Source organism: Clytia hemisphaerica, unplaced genomic scaffold, assembly GCF_902728285.1.
Source record: "Clytia hemisphaerica strain Z4C2 unplaced genomic scaffold, Clytia hemisphaerica genome assembly, whole genome shotgun sequence".
NCBI classification, from domain to species: domain Eukaryota; kingdom Metazoa; phylum Cnidaria; class Hydrozoa; order Leptothecata; family Clytiidae; genus Clytia; species Clytia hemisphaerica.
Genome location: NW_027104475.1, coordinates 265,815 through 291,527, shown reverse-complemented (window position 1 = coordinate 291,527; position 25,713 = coordinate 265,815). Strand labels below are relative to the sequence as shown.

Sequence of the window (25,713 nt, the reverse complement as noted above, 5' to 3'; positions counted from 1 at the left end):
TGCACATTTTCTTTATAAGAAAAAACTGTATAAGAGCAAAAAACTTCAATTCCCAAAATATCAAGAACAATGTTAAGAACATTTTATAAGGCTTTCGTTTGCGGACTCCCAACACCCAATTTCTTAAGGAAATAGACTAAAATGCTTGGGAAATAAGAACATGTTAAAAACATTTTCAGGCTCAAGACTCGAAAAGTTAAGAACATTCGAATACTTCAAAAACTTTGGATGTTCTTAGAAAACGTCCAGTTTTCGTTTGGATAAAGTTGATGAAAATTTCGGAAAGTTAATAATCGAATCGAGCAACTCCAAAATCGTAATATCAAATGAAATAAAACGGAAATATTTAAACCTCTTCCGTCTAAGCTTTAAGTTATGAAACATCCCCCAGTGAAGACACTTTGGCAGAATTAGGTACGTCCCTTGTACGAGGTTCTTATTTAGGCTTTGAAGATATTTGATGGGGTCCCAAATTTACTAATGCTCAAAATTTTGTATCTGACAGGATCAACTTTTGGTTATTTTATGCAGCCAATTTTCAGGGTTGAAATTTAAAGTGTTTTCACATTTTTTTCAGGGTTCAAAATTTACCAAATATTCATATCTGACAGGGTCTACTTTTTAAACTCAAGCAACACGTCCCCGTCGGCCGGGGCAAGGTTACCCTCGGGTGTAAAACGTTAAAATTTCCAAAAACTTCAATATATTTTGACCTAGATTGAATTCTGACAGAAAAATCTTGCTATCCCTGTCATACTTATCACTCTTTTTTTTCATTTTCAGGACTAAACACTAATATAATATTTTGGATCTTTTACGCAGCAAAGATTGCAGATATTATATCTCCCTAAAGGTATTTATTCTTTCATTCATTAACGCTCTTTATTTTATTCCACCGATTAACCCTCGCCAAAAAATTCGAAGCCATGTAAATTGCCAAATCTTGGGGTCAACACCAAGACGCACAAATGATTTAGCCCTTCTTGAAGAAGGGAGAAAAAAGCATATTTTCACATCTTGATTTTTTAGCGAAGCACAGTGTCTAGCTCAAGCCTCTATACCTCGAATATTTCCTTAACTCGAAGGAGTTTTATGGTCCCTTTCAAAAATGTATAACGTGAAGGAAAGAAAGCGCTAGATTTTTCGTCGTTGAAAAGCACGCTTTTTTATAAGAACAAACTATATAAGAACGTAAGGTTTCGATGGCCAAAATGTTAAGAACAAGTTAAGAGCATTTTAAGGCTTTTTGGACACTTAAACACTTATTCTCTTAGGAAAGTGGACAAAAATTTTCTCAAAATGGTGGAAATAAGAACATGTTTAAGAACATCTTTAGGCTTAAAACTCTAATAACTAAAATAAATTTATTTTCAACTGAGGATTGATTGTAAAAACATGAAACTGCCAGTATTGAAACAATAATTTTCATTACTTCAACTGCGATAGGCTTAAAACTAAAAAAATTTTGGATGTTCTTATAAAAAAAGAAACGTGTATATAATGCTTCACTTTTAATGCCTAAGAAAGGTTGAAAATTTCTTTCTAGCCTTCGGCTGGCTTCCATGACCGACCTGCTTTCAACTCACAATGACCTAGACGTCAGATGATTTTGTTAGCATTCATTTTTATTACCATGGAGTTTTAATACTTAACCACGTCGACAGTTAAGGAGTGTTCTATTTTATACAAAGACTTTGTGATTTAATGAGGATATAACATTTGAAAGTTAAAATGCGTGAGACAGCATGGCAGGGTAAATATAGATTTGTATAGGTTTCTCAAATTGTCGGTCTCACTTTATCCTCCGTCGTTGAGGACGTAGATCAGTCTGTAATAAAACGAAGATATTTTTAAATCACCGGCTAGTTGTCAGGTCAGAATCAGATTCCGTCAAAAGTAAAGTCTTGTAAATTATGTTCTGCAGTAAGACTGATTAAGTAAACATTTTTTATGAGAAAGTCCAGAATTTTTTAAGCTTCCCGTGTTCTTAGCTTTTAAAGTTCTGAACCTAAAAGTGTTATTACCCATCTGGCACACAACGTTGTTTCAATGTTCATCTAACGTCCACAACGTCCATTGAAACAACGTTGTGTGTCAGCTGGGTATAATGTTCCTATTTTCATTATTTTGTGAGTATGTGGTGCTATTTCAAAGCCTTAAATACTTTAATTGCTCTTACAGTAACTTGTTCTTCATATTTCGGTCGTCGAAGCCTTGTGTTTGTTCTTATATAAAAAACGTCCATCAAAGACAGTTAAGGTTGTGCTTCCATAATTGAACTAGTTTAACATGCTAGGCAGCTAAACGTAATAGCGAGTCGTGTATAGTAGTAAGATTAAACAGAGTAAAATTATCTTAGAACTAATATTATCTCGTTACAATTACCGTCTTATCATATAACACCTATATTACTGTATTACACGAATTATTGAAAGCAGTAGGACTATAGATCACGAAGTATGATATTTCAAATGTTCGATAACCGCTCGATTGATTAATATCATGATTATAATCTACATCATTATGAAGAGAGCGAGCATACTTTGCGTGGTTTGAATATTGGCTCAATAACGACAACGAGAAAAGAAATGAAAAAATTGGGACCCAATATAATCCTTCATTAAGGCGGCGATTGAAGATAGCGATTTTAACAAGGATTATTAATTTGCGAGTTACGAGATGGTCATGTGAGTTGCGAGTTACTATTAAATCTGCGAGTTGAGATTTACTTTTTTACGAGTTAAGAGTTGCGAGTTGCACTTTTAAGACAGCAAAAGTGTGAGCTCTTTTAATTTCTAACTCACGTTTCTGGTTTACAACTGGCACTTTTATTTCATTAAATGTGCAACTCGTAACTCGTAACTTGTAACTCGCAGAAACTCAAAACTCACAGATTTTATAAGTAACTCGCAACTCGCAAGACTAACTCGCAACTCTTGTCTTAATGCACATTTTAACACTTGTGTGGACGAGAATTTTCCTCCTTTAAAAGGACATCAACGTACACTGGACTAATAAGAACTTCTATTACAATAAGAACTTCTTTAATTCAAATAATGCATTATTCCCTTTAAGATGAGATTTTTCTTAGAATACATTCTGTCATTTGAATCACTCTGCAATTCGAGCAAATTAGTCTTTCCGTCCGAGTTCGAATTAGCGTGAGTTAACTGCATTCTCTACCATTTGCCTACAAAACCATATTTTTAAAGAAAGAGTAAACCTAAGTTTTGCCGTCTCCCACACGCCTCGCGAGTAAAGATTTGAGATCACTACTTGATCACTACTTGATAACACCCTCTCTCCTTACCCGCCCGTTTGAATCTTCTCCTCAGTTTGGAAGGAAATTTCTTTCAAAACTTCAATAGGAATCGAAACAATATTATTTCAAGCTAAAAAATTATAGCGGGTTGTTTTAGTGTGTATTTTTTTTAATTTCAATTTTTTCATACAATTCATTTAATCATCGCTCACTTTATTAGTAGTGCTGAAATTTCAGGGAAAGGAGGCGTGCGTGGACCAAACTTCGACCAATCTTTCCAGTAGAGCTTAGGCCCACCGGGTCTGTGATACGGCTGTCTTATAGGAAGCTAACCTTTCCTTCAAATATCCGTGTTCTTCTTCAGTCTTAATCTGTTTTAAATGATCCTTCAATCCATCTACACAGTACAAAGGCTTCTTTGATTTGTCTGATGTGAGACAATATTTTTGAGCTTGCCGGTTCGATCACAATAATGTCTATTCTCTATAAAGTATTGACGAAAGCAAGGAATAATAGTGGGATTATCGATGGTGCTATTTTGTTTTAGAGCTTTGTTGAGAGAAACGGTTCCATTTTTTTATAAGGACGAAAGTCAAGTCAAAAAAAGAAGTTAAAACGATGAGCAAACTCGAAATTTTACCTCTGGCGATATAACGTTAGTTCCTAGCGGGGGGAGGGACTATATTTTATGTTTAAGTAATGTTTTGTAATATATGTTCGTAGTGTACACGTGTCTTTGTTTCAATGAAGAAAAAAAAAAAAAAACTTTCGGGTACTTGCAGTCAATTGATTCGCCCGAATTTTACGTATGGCTCCAGCACGAGTCAACAACATTCCACTGGGTAAAAATTTGCTTCCGCAAAGACGGGATTTGTTGAGGTGAGAGGGTGTGGGCTATCAACCCTTTCATTTGAAAGCTCACAAAGGGGTTGGGTCGAGTTAACCAGTATTGGGTAACGTCAAATATTTGAAGACGACCAAATCATATGCCAACATATTCATGATATGTACCATTGCAATGTCTTCCACGAATCCAACAGCCGATTGGTTGTAAGTGACGTAAAATCAGTCAATACGTCACTTTCAACCAATCAGCCGTTGGTTCCATGAAAGACATTGCAATGAACAATTAACGTCATTCCTATCATGTTGAACTCAAACTCACTGCCCTTCTGGCGTCAGGGTTCATATACGTGAGTGCTGTACGTGTATTGTAAAACATCGACTCTTCTAGTTTGAATTTCTACTGTCCGAATCTTTCTGTTACTCTCAGCATGAAAAATCTTGGTAATTCTAGTTTATTGGAATCTTTTCCCCATGTAAAAATGGCAAAATCATGCCATTTTTTGAAAGCACACGCACCACAGTAAAACAGAAAATGTAATTACTTTTCTTCAAGAAAAAATGACTTGATTGTTAATTACAATAACAAAGTGTTTCGGAAGCAATTATATCGAGATCAGTTGGTACAGTTCATGCTTCGAATACCACTACCTATTCTAGTACATTAGTTGAGACTTCATTACGGAGGAGTTAAAACGCAACCTCAGAAGAAGAAGACATCAGCAAATGTTTTTTAAGAGTTGTAACTACTAGATACCACACAAGCGCGAAAAATTTTTTTCTTGTGATATTTTGTGATGAGTTTATTCGTTAGATGTATTATAAAGCTAAGAGGAGAACATTGTTAAAAGATTTAAGCTATTGGTGCTGTGAAATTGTCGTACGAAATTGTGGTTACCGATAAACTAAAGAGAGTTTACAAAAATTATCACAGACATATTTATTGATTGATAGACTGGTGGTACCAGCTGTTAACAGAATTTAACTTATATTTGGGGTAGTATTAGAGAGCGAATGCAAAAATGCGAGTCATACAACAGTCTCAGCAGCAGATCGTTGATTTGAATACTTTTAATCCTTTATGTAAAGTCCAACAATCACTGGATGGTCAATTGTACGTCAAAATGATGCTTCATCAAAACACAACACAGTACCAACAACCAACAGGTATTCTTCTATTTTTTAATGTTGACCACCAAATTTTACAATACCGAGCTTATGTATGTGCGTTTTTTCTGCAATGGTAACTGTAAGAATCTAATTTGACTACATCCTGACCAGCTGGGATGACGGTAAACCAGCACTTTTTACCGTCCTTAATTTTGCGGGTCAGAACTGTTGGTTATTCAAAATTGCTTCAGTTACTCTACCGTCCTCAAACGTGCAAATATATAATCTCGCTGATAAAAACTAGAATTTTCTTTTCAAATTCTACTCTTCTCTTGCCATTAATTTCCAAGATTGCAGCTAGCCACAAACGTTGTGTCAGTGGCAATGCAACGTGAATTCAATTTTATTGGCTTTGGATCGACATTGAGTTAGAGACACGGCCAAATAGGGACCTACATTCTCGCTCAGACGCTCTCCATACATATAGATCATTCCATTCTTTATTTTAGAATTTAGTGAGGGAGACCCATAGCTATTTTACTTTTCTCTGCAGCAATAGATTTTGAACTTTTGAAATTTGAACCCAGACCTTTCTATATAGATCGATGAATTTATTATTGTTTTTTTCGGCGCTTCGTACAGGGCTTTCTAGAAGAGATGAAAGTAAAATGATTATACTTTTAGATAAAGTTATACACGTTTGAGTTTACAATTTTACAATTTTGTATTACGCTTGTAGGTCACATGCAAGAACAAGTAAACGATCACCCAACACTCAAAAAATATATCGATGGATGGCTCGAGTTCAAAGAGAAGAAGAAGGTCAAGGGAAGCAAGGTACCTTAAAGATTTCTTTCATATGTCTGACTTTTTGAGGAACTTTTAGGAAATCCGTCATGCTTGGAAGTAAGAAAGAAACTATACCAATCTTATTTGGGAAAACTTCTGATTTGTCCATTAACATAATTTAGCTCGGCAATGTTTGCATATCCATGACCGTAATTAACTCCTAAAGAGAGCTGATGTTTTGCATAGATACACAAAATTGTATATAACTTTTTAAGAACTCTCTGCTTGTTTTCACGGGGTCACTAAATCAAACTTACTTAGTTTGAATTTACCCTAAACCATAATTTTAGACGTAACAGTAGGAAACTTCAAAATAAATTATATCTGAGAAAATTCTTTGTGATATCTTTGTAAACACTGTGGAGTCCTACAATGACTCAAACACGCACGGAAAACGCAAATTTGTTCGATTTGTGGAAATTTTGTTTGTTAGAAGCCGTTTGTTGACATTTACTGAAGGCTACTTGTTCGAATCAAGAAGAAATTTAAGTTTATAGAGGATTAAGTTATGGAGGCTTTGATGCATATGATATTTGTTGCTTATTTGATTCGTTTTGAGGAGGAAGAAAGTCAAATTGGTCATTATTCGACCATCTTGGTGATAGAAATCATCTCTAGGCAATAAAATGATAAATCTCGTTTATTCACTTCTTATACCCGCAACAAGTAAAAGGTTGCATAAGAAATGGGTTACGTAATTTCATTCTTTCTACAAGACAAATATATGTCCAGCCTTTTTTTCTCTTCTATGGATAAAACTTGATTTTTAGGAATGATGACCCGTCATTGCTTTTTCTATTTTCAACGAATCGGTTAAAGATTCTTGTTGCCGATTTAAGTGATACTAAAATACAATACACTTTTTGAACCGGTCAGGCGCGGTCAGGCGCGTGCCACTTTAATTTTTAATTTACCACCCTAAACTTGATCCAATCCTTTTTTTACACTTTTTTCTATTGTCTTTAGATGCGAAAAATAAATTTGGACGGTTTTAGGGTGGCAAAACAGACAAAAAATGCCTGCGCGGCAATTGGCGGCTACGGTCCAAAAATCGTATAAAGTTATCAATAAGAGGAGGGTGTTTGGAAAATTTGATTTCATCCCCATCTGAAATTCAATAGGAAAAAATGCACTCTGAAACCACCCCACTGGATTTTTTATGTAAAAACAATATGATTTCAATCCCCACAGGAATTTCGAAAGAAATTTCACCCCCGGGAAGAATTTCCTCCGGGGCTGTGAGACAGGCCTATTCATGAATGAACGTTAGATGAACATTGAAATAACGATTCATGCCACATGTAGAGGGTATGATGTTATCTACTGACATTATGGCAACATAACTAATCTTCTTCGCCCCCCCCCCTTCATTTCAAAAAAAGCAAAATATTTTCAATAAAATAAATTGCTGATTCACTTTTTACTTTTAAAAACACGTCAAAATCTCATAATTATCCTTAATCTGTTCATTTTACTTTAGTTTCAATATAGCCACACGTGACTTTTTACCATTTAGAGCATCACTGGTTGGTTAAAAACTCATTTATTCGCCTCAAAGGCTCGTTCTTTGTAATAATTACCCTTTATCTACTATAAAGTGTTCATTACTTGTACAGGCAAGATACCCATTAGAGTAGTTTTTACGACATCGTAAAACTGAGATTATTATGGTTCACTTGAGTACCCAATTATTCGATTTTCCTTTCATTTTCACTATCTACCGTATACATATTAATACTTCACCTTTTTCAATTCTGGAAGAAAAAGCAGGCATGGAAAGGTAATTCAAAAACTTAAATATACTTGTTTTTATAAGAATAAACTATATTTTTATAAGAACAAGTTGAGAACATTTTAAGGCCTTGCGAACTCTATTACACCTGATTCCTTAGGGAAATGGAAAAAAAACTATATGGCGAAAACATACTCCATGGTGAAAATTAGAACATTTTAAGAACATTTTTAGGCTTCAAATTGAGATTTTCGATGAAAAAAACGTGTCGAGGTGGGAAGCAGATTTTCGCTTTCTACATACGACGTATCTGTACTTCACCTTTTTCGATTCGAGAAGAAAAACCACTTCAAACATACAAAAGTAATTCAGAAACTTAAATACTGCAATAAAAAATTGAAAATTAGCCAAAAAAACTATTTTTAGATCAGACAATCTCAGTTTGTTTCTGTAACTTTCTTTTTTGATTTTCCGAAATTTTGGCAAGCGGACAGAAACGTGCGCGTCATATGACACGGTATTTGTTGGAGAAAATGATTTAATTTTTAGAAGCTGTCTATTAAAAAGTACCAATTATTATCCTCATTGCAATATATCTATCTATTTTCTTAATTCTCACCAATCAAAATTGAAAGTTTTAAAATGCCATGTTTTTAGAATCAATCGAGAATTTTTCGTTACCGAATTATACTTAATTGGCAATGAATTAACACTATAATTGCATTTGATGGTAATGCTGATCAAAATACCACTGTTTTAAAAAACAGATTTAATGTACAAAGCATGAAAGATTTTTTCCTTGGACATGGACTTATCTCTTATTTATTTTGTACCTGGAAAATCAATCAGTCAAGCAATGCCTTTGGAAACTAACAAAAAGGAATTCTCAAAATGTTGATGAATCTAATATAATTTTATGGAAAGCCTTCTTTTGTTCTTCTATTTCCTGGCAAAGGGAGTTTTCAAAACAAAACAAAGATATTAAAGAATTTCCTATATTGATTTCTTTTTTGCCTTATTTATTTCCCGCTTTGGTTTATTTGTAAACAAAAACATTCCATGCCAAAATGACTTTTTCTTCCTGTTTTTTGAATTAGTGTCTGAACAGTTGGCGATTGTTTGCCATAAAAAATGTTGAGTCTCACAATTAGGCTGTCAATTGTCAAATGCAATGGAGTTTTCATAACTCGAACCTCTACACTTTTTTTTATAAGAACAATGAGGCTCAAAAATGCCAAAAAATAAGAACAATTTAAGAACATTGGAGAGGCTGAAGTTAGAGAGTTATAGCAAAAAGAATAACTGGTTTCTAAAATCCTCTAAATACTAAAGTAAATAGCCATCAAAACTTGTTTTTTTTACCTTAGAAAAAATAAGAACAAAATAAGAACAATTCAAGGCTCAAAGTGCCAAAAAAATAAGAACATCCGAGAAAAATTTACTGGTTCTTATAAAAAAAAGTGTAGCTCAAATGCCTCATTAACTCAAACAGACTCTATGGTCCCTTCAGTTAACAATGCCTTATGAGCCAATCTCCATAACCTGAAAACTTCTACAATTGGAACAACTTTCTGTTCCCCAGTGTGCCCGTGTTATTGATACTGTGCCTTTTTTTATCACCTTCATAAAAGTGTTTTTTTTAATCACGATTCTCAATTCTTTTAACAAAGTATGATCTTTCATGGAGAATCCTTTTAAAAATAGCAAAGATATTAAAAGCAACCAGAAATGCATACGAAGCTGAATATTCAGGTAAAAAAGGTATCAGCTTCTTTGGCAAGACACAATACAAAGCATGAAGCCAATATGGGACCTTACCTTCCCCTTTTGGTTTTACCCTGGACAAAGTTAAAGTTGTTATCTAATACGCTTATTGATATTTTTAATATTTTGGGTAGTGTCTTCAAATTTTCAATGAAAAACATTTTAATTACTGTGGGATAAACTCATGATTTTAATGTTCTTTCCAGTGGTCACAGCCGAAAATTATTGCGGAAAAATTCAAGAATTCATTTTGCTAACAACTATCTTTTTTTGCAAATGATTTTCTTTACAATAATGAGGTCTAATTCTAATGATAGGGAAGTGATTATATTTGATTATCAGGTTTTCTGTTATGTTGGAAAGTAATCAATATCTTTCTATGAGTGTGAGTCTAAAATATTGTTTTGTCGTAACATCATAATACCGAAATTCAAGTCGAGTCTTTCTAATTCTATAACAAAAGGCTAAATAATTTAAAGATTAGTGAAAACGCCCTTCTCTCACAGCTCCGGTGGAACTTTTTTCCTCAGTGGGGATAAAAATTCGTTTTGAAATCCCAAGGTTGAAAAATCCAGTGGGGATGCTTTTAAGAGTGCAATTTTTAAACATTAACTTTCGAGTGGGGATGAAATCAAATTAATTTGTCATTAGTTCAGACGTTCCAAAGTATTTTCCTACGGGACGGGGGATGAACTTTTTCCCAACACAGGGGTGTGAATAATTGGGATTTTCAAAGCTGAGAAGAAAAAATATCTTTACAATTCGACTGTGCTTCCCCAAAGTTTAACCCAGAAGAACAACATTGCAGTTTTACTCACAGCGTTCTTGTTCTTTTGATATTACTTGCATAGTAGAGAAGGCGTCAGCTCACAAACCACAAGTCTTCTTGGTTTGATTTTTTGCTTTTCCATGTTCTGTTCTGTATTCTCATAGACCACTGTTGATTCCTTGGAAACAATGGAAAGGCTGTCTAAACTTAATATTCAAAAGTTATCCTCGTAAAATGATAAATCCATACTTCAAACTTTGTTTTTAAGGAACCAGTATATATTTCCCCTGTTTATATTTCCAGTGTCTTTTAGGGTTCGTGTCCTCGTTCTATGTTGAGTTATTTTTCAAGGGTCTTAATATTTAAAAAGAAAGCAATGTCTTAGCCGAACCTGAAATCTGAGGCTTAGATTGCGTTGTTGCTCAAAATTAAGCCATGTTCTTTTTTAAATAAGACTGGGTATTAAGTACTTTCTGAGACGGTTCACTTACTGCACAAAAAGGGACGTGCCAGGAACGGGACGTGACAGGAAAGGGACGTGACAGGAAAGGGACGTGACAGGAAAGGGACGTACAGGAAAGGGACGTGACAGGAAAGGGACGTGACAGGAAAGGGACGTGACAGGAACGGGACGTAACTTCTTACAAGGATTTTGAGTTACTGAAAATATCTAACATAATATTTATTTTTCTTTCCAGTACGAGAAGTATTGGTTTGTATTGAAAGGGCAATTACTGGGCGGTGGACAGCTGACGTCAGCATTTTTATTTTGCTTCAAAGATAACATGACGCATGAGAAGTCGAAGGTAAGTTATTATCAAACTTTTTGGAAAATTACACCCCTGTCTCACAGCCGCGGTGGAACTTATTCCCATAGTGGGAATAAAAGTTTCTACCGAAATCCAAATTGGGATAGAAATTCTATTGTTCTTGAGTAAAAAAGCCAGTGGTGATTTTAGTTCAATTTTTTACATTGAAAATTAAATAGGGATGAAAATCTTTAACTTTCCAGTGGGATGAAATTTGTAGGGCATTTTTCCCATCGGAATATGAAAATATAAGCTAAGGCAATCTTGACGTGTAAAAATCGATTCCTTCTCATAAATTAAATTCACTTAAGGAATCTCATTTATCAAATTTTCGCAATCAGCAAAAACTGAAACTGAATTTTGCGATCTTTGTCTGCCTAGTCATTTATTACTCAAACAGACAGATTGCATTTCAAATATCCTGTCAAGTTTGTGGTCCCATTAACCATACACTACGCCTACATGTTTAGCATATAATTAATAGGTGTAACAAACATTTAGTGGATAGGAAATTATGCAAAATCTATTATATCCTGAGTTGATGAGCAATCTGGCTTTTTTTTTTGTCATCATGGAATCTTCGTTTTTTGCTGATTCATTTTTTTCCTACATGCTGACAAAATGTCGTCATTTGCTATTTTTGACCTGCTGACGTAGTATCTTGGTTAATTCAAGGAGTAGAGACCCCGTTAAGATAATGTTAACACCGTCCAAATAGCAGTAGATTAAAATTGTTTCACCTGGGAACGCTGAAATAACGTTATATATCGGACACACAAACATCTAATATAAAACACTAGATAAAGCTACTCTATCTTTTTCTAGCAATGGCAGTTGAAGAAAAATAATGCCCCATATTTGTGAAGACCACAGTTTGGTACCGGCAACTATAAGAAATAGCAAGTCTTTGTGGGAAACGAGGAGGCGAGAGAAAGCTTTTGATTGGTCAAATCGCTGCCCGGGGGGTACTAGGGTTGACGGATGAGGGGTATGTCCTCCGAAAACCAACCCTTAGAGAGACTGATTTTAGCTGAAAAGTTGACCATTAGAGAGACTTAAAAAAAAATTTCTCCCATTTTTGCAAAAAGTCCTACCCTCTCGAAAACAAAAGAAATTCCTAAAAATCGTGATTTTCCCGACCCTAGAGAGACTAATTCAAAACTCTCCGATTTTCTCGACCCTTACAAAGACTTTGAAGGGTGAAAAAACCGACTCTTACCGTCCACACATTCCCAGCACCCAATTTGTACCCCTCCCCGGGAATCGCTGTTACCAACTGTGGTCCATTCAGCAAAAAATGGTGCATTGTTTTGCCTCAGCCAGGGGTAGAGTTATTCTATTTGAGTGCTTCATGTAGGATATCTGTGATAAAAAATGTTACTACATATTTCATGTTTAAGTTGCATATGTGAAGGATATATGTTCTAAAGTAGAAATTGATTGGTAGTTATAAATTCCAAACACAATTTGTGTGGGCACACCTATTTCCGGGTATTTTACTTAAAATCTCATTTACCACGGCTTTTTTCAAAAGGAAATTAGTAGTTTCCTAACTGATGACAGTTTCCTAACTGATGATTATATAGATTTATCATTAACATTAATTTAATTTTGATTTATCATGACATTACGACAAAATGTACAACAAAATGTATATTTTGATGTGCATATCAGTATTTCCTGATTGGAGCTTGTTTTGCCGGTCTATTGCAAACTAGGAAATTATACAACTTAGACTTAAAGTTTTGGAAATGACTCATCGGAGAGCCACGAGTCTCTACCTAACGAACTTAAGAAGCCAAAAAATTCGAAGAATAATTTAGGTTTCATATTTTGCGTTATAAAACCTTAAGAAATTGAGAAATAACTCGAGACTCAAGAAGCAAAATAGCTCGAAAGTTTAAATGTAAAAAATAAGCGAGTAAAAACCGTGAAATAATTTAAAGTTACGAAAAAAGTTGAAGATGAATTGAGAGATGAAAAGAATTAAATTAAGTAAATAAATTGAGAATGACAGCATTATGACATCATGATTTTTCAAATATCACGGCATAACTCAGTTTTCTGTAACTTAGTTTTAATAACTCGGTGAAAATAACTCGGAATTTCTTAGTCCTTTTCATGAATTAACATGAACCTTTCCTTTTTGTTTCAACAGTTCATTGGTTCAACGCAAATCGATATTATTGACCATTCAGTCGAGTTACACAAAATCGAAGGAAATGAACAGAAACCATGGAAATGTGAATTCTCAGTCAAAGTTAACGGAAAAACAAAATTACAATTTAGGGTTAGTATGATTTGATCTTCATCTTTAAATATCTTTTCAAGATGGACGAAGAATAATCAACATATTTTTGTACCTTCTATCATTCTGGTCTTTGGGACTAAATAATTCTAGAAATAGGAAACCTTTGACAAACTAGAAATAGCAAAAGAATTTTTCAACATTTGCACTAACACGACTCTGAAAGGAGAGAAAGTTGTTCTTTCTTTGTTTGAAATACTTTGTGAGCAAATACCAGGATATTCTAATTATTACTAATCGAACAAAACTTCCAAACGCCATATCTCAGTATTCTGATTCCAAGCTTCACTCAGTTTTCCTCATACCTTCCGACGAGTCCTTATTTCCGTATCTGTTCGAGTTGTTAGTTATTTATATATACACACACAGCATATACATTATATAACACTTTTCTTGTAAGAAGAACCAATATTAAACCCTTAAACTTAGAGTCAGTTGGGTACCCTCATACAAATTTCGCGAATCGACCTAATTTTATCCACTCAAGATAAGTAATTTCTCTTTTTATTTTTTCAGTCACAAGACAACATAGAACGTGATCGATGGATATACGCTTTGGTCGACCTCGTCGGACAGCAATTACCCCCGTCCGAATTACCAAACTTGAACAATGGAATTCGGCCCAGTCCTCGAATCAGTAAGTGACAAACTATTGATTGTGAACGTATTCTATGCGAAAGGAGCACGAAAATTGATTGAACTAAGGTATATGTTTAGCAAAGAGAGAATTCGACTGTTTTCGCGGACAAAAAAATTTCTCAAACCGATTTCTTCAACGTAAGTTAAAGGGCGATAATCAGAAAAGTTGAGATGTTTGGCATGTGGATAATCTCTTTGGCATCTTTGGCAGTGACAAATTTCTCAAAATGTTTTTGCTAAGTTACCGAGTTTTAAGTTTTTGAGTTTTATTAACATTTGAATGTACGAATCGTATGCAAGAACCAATCTTTAGAAATTTTAAATTTGTGATAGAACTCTCGATAGTCAGAAAAGAATACTTGTAGATTTTACTTAGAACCACAGAAGGTAATTACAAGCCAAATATCTTAAACAATCTTTTTAATCATCCTTTTAAACAAACCTAAACTTTTTCCCTTCTCCTTCTAGAGCTTGGTTCATCTATGCGTAAATTACCACGTGAATTGAAGGACGCTATGGTGGTTAACGATCCGATGGTCATCAATAGAATCCATGGACGGGCATCGATGCCCAATATTTCAACACCACCAAATATTGCTTCGGTAAGTTCATATTTGCGTTTTATATCTTAACAAATATTAATGGAATCATTTTTTCAGGGACGAAAATTAGTTCTAAATTCTTACGATATTTTCTATACTATTTTCTCCACTACTAGTACATGGTAAGATAAGAGTCTTTTATAATCCATGTAATACAGTAATATTGGTGTAACACATAATAATACAAAAAGAGTAATGGGATAATATTAGTTTGTATAATATATCCATTCCACAATTTTGTGGTTATGTTTGGATTAGTCGTCTAGCATGCTACAATCAATGCCGAACTTGGCACAAAAGGGAAATTCCCCACGAAATTTTAAAACCACAAACAATTTGGAAGTGCTCAAAAATAGGTTGGAAGGGTAGAGTTGTAACATTAGACTTAACACTTAGGACCTTAGGATCTGAGGATCCAAAAGTTCAAAAATGGCCCGGTAGGGCTTGAAATATAGCCTAGAAATTAATAAATCCCTCCCAGATCGAAATATTCGATGGAACCAAGTTGAAGGCCCAAAACTGACATTCTCGTTCGAACTTCAATTTTCGAAAAATGGTAAAATAGCTAAAGTTGTCAATATCTTATGGCACTGATTGTAGATTAGTAAACAGTGTACTTTCTGTTTCAGAGTATAACGCCACCTGTCAGTCCAAGGACCAGCAACGAAAATGATTACGTAAGCTTTTTTGAAATAGGTTATACCTTGGGACATAAAAGGACTGGCGAAATTTGTAAACAAACTGTATGCAGCGGGATACAAAATCCAAACAAATGTCACATGTCAAAATAAAGAATAAAAACAAATATGGCTGATTTCGATTGTTTCAATTTTTTAAAACAAGTTTGTTTTGGACACGTGACTTTAATTGTTCTCTTTTAATGACATGTGGTTCGCGCAATGTTTACATTTTACTACTTTTATGTCCCTTTAAGCTGTCCTCAACCTTAATACTTTTTGTGGAGGGGCAGTAAATAAACCAGTCTCCAAAATACCATGTGATTTAAAAAATGAAACTTGGTGTTTAAGGACCTCTTAAGACCAAACCAAAGGTCTTGCTAAAACTCGAAGTTTGGTCTCAGGAAATGGCAAACGTCTGAAGATGCTTTTGAGTCACACGAAATTTAAGCGACGAGTTCTCAATAAACAATACCCAACTCGATTTATCAAATCGCAATACAGTTAACTCTCTCTAGTTCGAATCTCTATTTTTCAAATCTTTCTGTAATTCGAATTGGAATATAAGTCCCATCAGCTGGAATATGGTTTAAATAACTCTCTTGTAGTTCAAACTTTTCTCTAATTCAAGTAAAATCTTTGGTCCTTTGGAGATTGAATTAGAGCAACGGATTAGAGAGAGAGTCAATCGTAATAGCTAATGAAATACCATCTAATGTTTTCTACCAATAATATATTATACTACTAACGAATTTTATCTGTAGGCGACACGTTTTCCAACGGCTGCACAAGCACAACAACCACTTTATCGCGGCACACGTGTTAGTATATATCTTGCACCTTTTTCACGCACTAACTTATCTTTATTTTTGCAACTATGACAGATCCTCTTATTGGATTTTTTCACTCGTCAGCCTTTCTAATTAATATTTTTTGTGTCGTCAAAAGATTCTGGTTTCTTTAATACAATAAGCACTTTAACGTCGGCAAAGAACAACTTTACGTCGACATTTGCGTCAGCAATGGCCGAATTTCGACGCGAATTAAAATTTCTAATCACTTACTACTCATGATCTTTTAGAAAATTCCAAAAAGGTCGAGGAAGACTTTCTAGTTCATTTTTGAACTTTTCAAGTAAAATGGTCTTGTGGGACTAAGCACTTAGTAACTCTTTATAACACTTTTGTACTTACCAATTCTCAATTTTCCATATTCATCACTTTCACATATTCATCACTTTCACACATTTTGCACTTGATTTTCTACAGGTTGCACACATGAGCTTAGATTCAGGAGTAATGGTATGTATAAAATGAGCTTCGATGATAGCAACTTAAAATTTTAGTTGCAACAGTTAGGTTGTTTTCTTCCTTTATTTACACTTTTTAAACGACATTCTAACTTTTGCTAGTTAACCATTTAAACCCAAGAGATGTGTATAGACGTTCTAAATTTGCCGAGTCCAAGTCTTAAGGCTAAATCTCAAAACCACTTGACTTAAAGGGGCAAAATCAAGAAACTTTCAAATTACAAGCTTTTATGCCAGTTTGAAACTTTGGATTTGGAAACTAAATTTGCCAATATACCAAGTCTATGACTTAAGGGTATAACTCCTGAATAAGATTACATAAACTAAATGCTTTTAGTTAAAAGTTCAAAATTTTCACAATTTAAAAAAAAATGTTGCACGCTAGAAAGGTTAAAGGATTGACCGGGACACATTGAAAGAAGGGTACCGACATCAAACCTAAGGGTATTCACCAAGCTTGTAACAAGCCATAATTCACGTCATCGTTCAAGTAAAGGAGATTTTGACACTGGCTAATGTCTTCTGCCATTTCTACATTTTCATAGTAGCGAGTTTGCACTGCAAGTGACGTGACTGGAAAGTTACGTATTTTTATAAGATCGTTGCAGGGGTGCATATCATTATAATTTACTTTGTAAACATTATAATTTACTACTCTTTGTCGACAGAACCGATCACGTGACATACCATTACAACAATCACCACAGAATATCACATTGAATGGTAGAAGAATCGGCGAAGTACTTGATAGTCGAAGGTTTGTTTTTTTATAGAATAACTATTTACAACAAATTTCGTCTAGTTTTGATGTCATTTTAGAGTCTAGCTTCTGGTCCTCGATATAAACAGAGCTACAGCTTTACTAGACAACTAAGTCTTTACCTAAATTGGGCAAGAAACTTAATTCCATATCCCTAAGAACAGGATGTATTTAATTTGCATTGAACTACATCCTCCTCCATGTTGTCCCATACATGAATTTCTAACTACTTCTACCGGTCCAATTTACTTGTAGAATTCAATGTCGGTGTTAATGTGCTTTTATCGTTTGCTAATGGTACTTCTGTGAAACCATTCATATTTAATTCATTACAGAGCAACGATAGCTACACCCTCTCGAGTTTCATTGCTGGCAGAATCACGATCGACATTCAAGACATCTCTTGGGAATTGTCCTTTCTATTACGGCCCAATGAGTCGAAGCGAAGCAGAAAATGAGCTAAAGTCGCAACAAATAGGCAGCTATCTTCTTAGAGACTGTCAAAGTAAACGTGGTTGCTTCACACTAACTTTCAAGTAAGTTAATAGAGCTCGAGAATATATTTCGTTAAATCAAAGCATCACCGACAGCTACGATATTTGCATAAATTTTAAGCGTGTATATATTTCAGTCCTAGTTTAAACTATAACTTTTCTCAGCATTAATCCCTCTCGAGGAGAGGAGGTTTGGATTAAAAATTGAAATTCAAATATTGGACGCAGAAGTTCTAAATTTTAAGCTTTTTATTCATTCATCATTTGGTAGCAATTTACAATAAAGTAATTTTTGATAACAATAAGTGTAGTATATCATTATTTTTTCATCATTTCTATCATTATCAAGCGGACCTCAGGTTACGGCTTTATTATACATACTACTACCGGTATACTGTAGGATTTTTTTTAATTTTCAAAGAATTTAACTCGATGAAACTTTTACAAATTATTATTTTTCTTTTAGAGATAAAGAGAAGATCAAAAACCACATGATTGAACCACAAGCAGGGAGCAATAAATTTCAATTTAACGGCCCTGAGGTATGTTTTACAAGCGATACAACATAAACGCCCTAAAATTTTGATGATCAGCAAGAATTCTGAAAAAATATAGCCGGGACTAATTATGACAGACTTGAAAGTAAATAGTTTTTTGCCATGCAATGAGCGTAAGAGACATGAATCTTGGAAGATTAGGTCAAAATTCGACTAAAACTTATTTTAATAAGAAATTCGCAAAGTTAAGTTCCCGCCAATATTTTTACCCTGAAAGTATAGTAAATTATTTTACGAATCATATATCGTCTGCATCATCTTTCAGTTCACACGGATGTTTACATCTCCGGACGAAGGTGTTATTTATTACATGGATATGAAACGAAATCGAAATTTCAATCCCATCCCCTATATCAGTAAGTCATTAATAGTATATGGCAAAGTACTTTGAAATAATTAATCATTAGGGATACGCGCCAATTACTTGCTTTATATCCTTTTTGCAGATATGATAAAATCAAAGTCATCAATGAATTTTCTGCAAACTTTTTAAGCCGCCAATGATTTTTGAGTGGTGTAACTTACTCCGGGATTGTAGATTTCCAAATCTGAATTTTAACATTAGAATTTAACATTTCAAGACCTTAGGATGTCAGGATTTAAAATTTCAAAAGTATTTCAATAAGGCTGAGAATATTTACCTGGAAAACCATAAACTCCATAATCCAAAATGTTCATTTTCTTTCCAATATGATTGTATTTTGACTTTAAAAAACAACATTAAAGACAGTAATCGTACATAAAAATCACCCTTTTTTCCATAGAGCGTCTTCCAGGAGATGGCCAAGAAGAGGATAATAGCTACATAGAAAGTGAAGGTGAAAAAACATTTTTTATAAGAACATCCAAAATTGTTGAAGCCTTCCTATGTTCTTATTTTTTCGAGTTTTAAACCTAAAAAAGTTCTTTTCTTGTTCTTAATTTCACATTTTTTAGTGTTTTTGAGCAATTTACTAAGAAATTGGAAGTTTTAGAGCTCTTTAAGCCTTAAAATGTTCTTATAACTTGTTCTTAATATTTTAGCCATTGAAGCCCTATGCTCATATATTGTTTGTTTTTATGAAAGACATGTAGCCTTTGAGAGGTTATTTTTTCCTCCTGCTAATAACTTTGCCGAGAAGTATAACCTCCTAATGCTATTTTATATGTACACACCATGAAAAAGTTTAGATTTGAATTTACATAACTTTCCTTAACAAAAATGATTCAAGATTTTCCTCTGGTCCTCAAAATATTCACATGATTCACGTGATTTGTTTCGTTTCATAGAAATCAACCCAACAACAGATATACTTAAAACAAAGAAAGGTAAATTTAGACAACAATACCTCCCGTCGCTATGGTCGCTATTAAATGACCTGGAGCTTTTGTGAGATACTCAATTACTTGGTCATTTGAAGTATGTAGAGATCTTTAGAAAAAGTAACAAAATTGTTTTATTACTGGTTCATGACCAACCCAATCAAATAAGAACTCGTCAAAACTGCAACTAGACATAACGTTGGATAAACGTTGTTTTGTTTGGCATAAAGAACTTTGTGATTTTTAATTGTATGTTTGGACCGTTTCTTTCCCAATTTTAGATTTTCGTCCACCAATGATGAAGTCACCCTCATTACCAGGTATTCATTGTTTCATTCTTTGGTTGTTGAAAAGTAAGTTCCAGAACAGATATTTTACGAGATCTAGTCTTCCTTATCTTTAAAATGTTATGATTCTTATTAACAGCTGAATTTGAGGAAAATCATTCTTGTAGGTCGATTCTCAAAACATTTTTTCAAAATCAACTGTTCACAGTACCCTTCATGCCTCATTTCTCTTTTTTTTACAGAACAATACCATCCACCAGGTATGCAAAGAAATCTTTGTTGGCGCCCGATGAACAAAACTGAACTCTTGCATTTCTTCTTCTGTTTTCACACCTTTTTGAATTTGAAACACTTCTATTGTCTTCTACCTTAAGGGAACTTATTTTGGCGGGAACTAATTTTGGCGAATTCGGCGAACTTAGACAAAATTCGCAAAAATTAGTTCCCGCCAAAATTAATTATTTTGCTCACTCGCCAAAATAAGTTCTCGTCAAAATCTTTGGTATTTTGCCTAAATAACTTCTTGAGTTCACAAAAAAAGCTTCAAATAAGGCAAAATAGAACAGATTCAAGCTGTCAGTCGCCAAAATTAGTTCCAGCCAAAATTAAAAAAAAATCATCAATCGCCAAAATAAGTTCTCGCCAAAATTAAAAATGTTCAAGATTTTTGCTGCTCGTCAAAATTAGTTCCCACCAAAATAAGTTCCCTTAAGGTATATAATTATTTAGTAACAGTATACTCACTAACAATGTTTAGATTGTAGCTACAAGTTCTATCCAGCCGACTGTTCAACTATTTTTGTTTTATACTATTCAGTGTCATTGTTACTATGTTGTGTTTGCTATACTGCTTTTCTATCTTATACACACTATTCACCTTATAATGACGCACGTATAATTTTACACAATATTCACGTACTACGCACTTATAACATAATATGCACCCTTATTAGATCTGGACTACTCGTCCATCGCACACCCATACCAAAATTCAATGTCTGCAAGAGAATCCTTCCTCAATATTGGTACATTGACTAAGGCTGCTTCTCTCACCCAACTCAGTGTACTAGAATGTAAGTTGATAATATGATGTAATATAATATCCTATAATGCAAATACATAGTATTGATATTACACATAATATAATATCCTATAATGCACATACATAGTATTGATATTACACATAATATGCACTAATAACATATAAAATTCGTCCCAGAAAAATGGTAGTCGTAATATTTTCACAAGTATATTTTGCAAGTAAATTTAATTTTTTTTAAAATATACCTTTACACGAGCTATGACTTGACACAAAGCTTCTTTTTGCAAATAGCACATCGAGAAACTATATCTGCTACCGCATTTGGGAAGACTATTTACGTAACACCCGCAGATTATCACTTTGTAATATTTTATACTAATTTATAGAAATTTTATATGATTGATTTTAACGCGGATTTTAACACGTTTTAGCACTGATCTCACTAACATAATTTTTCTACACAATTTCAGCACAACTGAAAAACGGCAGAAGAGTGTCAGCTATAGGTATCTATGTAACACACTACTCAACTACCCACATAATTTTTATTTTACACTTATTCCCTAAAATACTTACATTACTAATCTTTAACCTGCACTACTAGCATAAAACATTTGAGTAGATTTTAGGTTGTATGTATTGTCTGTCAACGATAAATTATTAAGTCGCAAAGTTATATTCATCACCTTCAAAAAAACGCACTTGTCTGGTTTTTTAATTGTCAAAAAGCCACAGAAAATCTAATATGACTTAACAACGCAACTTGTTGAATTCATGCAGTGACTTAACTAAAAGCCAAGACCGGAAAAGTCTGAAGTCTGGAAGTGATGAAAATTATCTATCGATTATGAAAACCACCCTCCAGTTGATGGTAATGTCTTTAGCCTAAATTAGCGAGTTCATTTTTCCCTTAAACAACATCAATTTTTCATCTTTAGAACGCCCTACATACGAGCGTCGGCTAACTAGTCAAAGTAGCCTAGACGACCATTATGTGGAAACGGACTGTCTTCCAGTCTTTTCACCAACCAAGAAATCTCTACCTGCCGAACCTCAAATGAATGATGACAGTAAGTATCAAATGCGCAGAATAATTATTTCATTATAGACCTCCAGTAGCGTAGACAAGAGGGCGCAAAATTTGTGTAGAAGAGCAGATTCATATGAAAATGTAATTATCCTTTTATATGATTAATAGATAATTACAGTGCCATAAAAATCTGCTCTCCTACACAAATTTTGCGCCTACTTGTCTATGCTAACTGACCTCTTTGCTAAAAATATGCAATCCCCTCATGCTTTTATAAACTTTTTTAAAGCCGCACGCGTATTATTTATGTATTGGTAAGATTTTCCTACTTTAAACTTATTTATGATGTACTAATCAATCGTCAATAGAATGATCATATCTGCTTTGAGAAAACATCGCCCGATCTATTCTCATTGGCATTTGGTTTATTTGTGTCAAAATGGCTAAAAATGTTCTCCTTAGTTCTTGGAATAGGGGTATACTTTAAAGGTTAGCCCAGGTAATATTTTTTACGACGCTTAACTTTCTAATTTAATAAACATATTTAATTTTCTAGAAATTGACTGAAATTTCCTATCGCATTTGAAATTAAGAATCTTTTAGAAACTTATATTTGAAATAAAAATTGGAATCACCCTTTTTTATTTCAAATTTTTCGTGGATTTCCGTTACGAGAAAGCCTGTGAGTCTTTTGCTGTTTGTATGTAGTTATGTGGCACATTTCCCCTTTGCACTCCTTTTCTCTTTCATTTTACTTTATTTTGCACTTTTCCTGCACTTTGCACTTTTTCATGTTTTAGGTTATATACTCGGTTCTGAGCTCGGGTTGGATTCAGCTGATCCTAAAAACAATACAGGTAACCATTGATAAACATTTAGAATTTTGTTAAATCACTGTTCACACTTAGCGAGTTTATGTGTTTGTATTTCACCGCAACGACTTTTTTGCAAAGTAAAGCAACCATGGTTGCGCCTCCTTAGACTCTATATATTTATTGCCCCCCCCCACTTTCAAATTCATGGCGTGGGCCCTGTTTACCGTGGCATTGAAATCTTATTTTGACAGGTGGTATCTTGACCCAAAAATCGGCAATTCTCATAGGATTATTTTCTTCATTTTCACTTTTTCTACCTTTATATTCGCTTTAGAATCACCAAAAGTACCGACATACGCTAATTCACCGGCAAGTCCGAACGGTGAAGTCAACAGAAACAAGCGAAAAACAAGTAAGCTCACAAGCTGCTAGATTTACTGTTGATTTATCATTAAACGGGATACAAACTCCTTTATTATCAAATTGTTTTATTTTAAAGGATGAAAGTCTTGATTTTTTGGCCTAAAGGTCTTAACAGAAACCTTCCTTTTGACCCAGTATTCAGTATTCTGATTCTCTATTATTGGAACTGAAAGCTTTTTAAACAGAAAAATTAGATAACCTTTAAGTTCAATGTTCATTTTCAGATATTTCAATTTTGGGAAATAATTTAATCAAAAAAGATTAGAGGCTACTTTATTGACTGTATTGGATCTATAAGTCAAATATTGAAATAATTTCTTTATGTTTAGGTGGCTACAATGCGCCTTTACCACCAACTCCTGAGAAACCAGAATTCACCCTGGGTTCAGTTCCTGATACTCCACAGGAAGATGATAATGGTTATATAGTCACCGATTCCCCTGCTGTTTTCAGCGATTCCCCTGCTGGCTATGTTGTGATGGATAGCGGTGATAAAGGTACATGAGAAAGGCTTTTTTGAACTCCCATCGTGATCTGTGACGATTTCTTCCAAGTTTTTACTCTCAACGGGTATGTTCGAGCTGAAAATCGAAAATCGACCCACTTAGCGGGAAAAAAAGAATTGACGTTTTTCGCATCCTTAGAGAGACTTTTCCCAAAACTTTTGTCGATAATTACTCCATTTTGGCCTAAATTTTTGAAAATACAAACTCTTTGAGATTTCCATGAATTTTGGAATCTTTTGGAGAGTGAATTGTTTTTGTAACCCTTACAGAGCACTTTTAAGAGTCTAATAACTGAACCATTATGGCTCGCACATACCCAACAACTATTTTGCCTAAGTATCCCCCCCCCCACTTTCAACGCCTTCAGGATCCATAGATGCACGGAGCTTATGGTATGCTTACAAGGAGCAAGTTACTTGCGATATTTTGTTACCTTAAGACGATTTCTGTTCTTTCTGTTTGGAAGATGTTAAAGTTTGCGGATCAGAAAATAACTTTGGCTTATGAATCATTCATCAGTAGTTCAAAAAAATTTGACGATGAGAACTTTCCTGGTAGATAAAGGAAATATCGCCAAGCGGTTCATCAATACCGTAAAAAAGCACAGGTCAAAATCATATATTGACGCTGTGTCGAGATTCTATTCATCGCGCAATCAACGAAGACAAAATTAACCATGACGACCATCCAAGATCTTGGATGAAGTTCAAAGTTGATATTTTTATTCCCGTCGTTAAAAACACAACTAGAAAATATCATCAATGATTTGTAAAAAGAGTCAGTGATAGAGAATCATAACATAAAGTCTGTCTGTTACTTCGATTCAATTAAAGTGACATTTCCATACTCAATAGTTTAGTAATTACTGTTATACATTTGGGGATCATGTAAAAGATTTCTTTCGAAATAAATTCATTTCAATTACACTTGGAGGTTTCTGGAGAATTCGTAAATAATAAACTGCATACTGATACAGTAGACATTAATATGGTAATATTTGCTCTTCATCTTTGATTTTTTCTACAGTGATTAGATTGACACATGCGTGATAAAATTTCTATTATTGGTCTTCAGAGGTTAATATATTCTTTGAAAACTTAATCTCTGATACTCAGGGTAGTTCATCAATCGAACAGAAAAATGCTAATCAGCGCAATATCTTGATAAAAATAAAGTTGAATTGAAAAAAAAAAATCAATATAATTCGATCTTCAAAGGACCAAAAACGCTTTCGAATTAGAGAAAGATTCGAATTACAGAGAGTGATTATCACATCTCTCAGGTGCGGGGACCACTATTTTAGTTCCAATAATAGAAAGGTTCGAATTAAAGAGAGATAATTAACTGTACCATCTTTCTTTTTTTTTATTTTGAAGTTTGTTTTTAAAAACAAAACCCCCGTGCTAGATGATAATTTCATTTTCTTGACTTATTTCTTGACCCATTTGGAAGTATTTGTAGTACAGATCATTTGGCAGCCTATACAAGAATTGGAATCTAAAGTCTGAAGTCGTAACTCCTTGCCAGTGACCCCGCAGAGAAATTTTTAGTTGGCAAACACTGACTTTAGGTTGGTTTGGAAATCGTCTATCTATCCTTTTTCCCTCCATAGACTTGCCACCATCTCCAGAGACGAAACAATACAATGCACCGCTCCCTCCATCACCACTTCCACCACACAAATCAATGGCGTCACCAACAGCACCAATGACGTCACAAACGACGACGGCAACTTTGGATGACAACGGATACGTGGAGACGGATGCGCCGTCGGACACCTATCTAGAGATGGACGAACTACCTATTACTGCTGAAGGTTTGTAA

The 25,713-nt window shown here is 34.2% G+C and overlaps 1 protein-coding gene across 1 annotated transcript; it reads left to right on the top strand.

Moving 5' to 3' along the window:
- Nucleotides 1-781: 781 nt before the first annotated feature.
- On the top strand, nucleotides 782-25,713 carry LOC136821390 (uncharacterized). The gene is made up of 25 exons (XM_067077627.1): nucleotides 782-853; nucleotides 5,195-5,272; nucleotides 5,955-6,052; nucleotides 11,028-11,135; nucleotides 13,297-13,428; nucleotides 13,963-14,083; nucleotides 14,554-14,687; nucleotides 15,317-15,364; nucleotides 16,129-16,185; nucleotides 16,633-16,665; nucleotides 17,342-17,430; nucleotides 17,769-17,969; nucleotides 18,394-18,469; nucleotides 18,750-18,840; nucleotides 19,249-19,302; nucleotides 19,754-19,792; nucleotides 20,068-20,106; nucleotides 20,316-20,333; nucleotides 21,027-21,146; nucleotides 21,586-21,621; nucleotides 22,054-22,185; nucleotides 22,946-23,002; nucleotides 23,295-23,372; nucleotides 23,713-23,880; nucleotides 25,502-25,713. Exons 2-25 carry the CDS (start codon nucleotides 5,230-5,232, stop codon nucleotides 25,711-25,713), a joined length of 2,184 nt encoding a protein of 727 aa, XP_066933728.1. The 5' UTR covers nucleotides 782-853; nucleotides 5,195-5,229.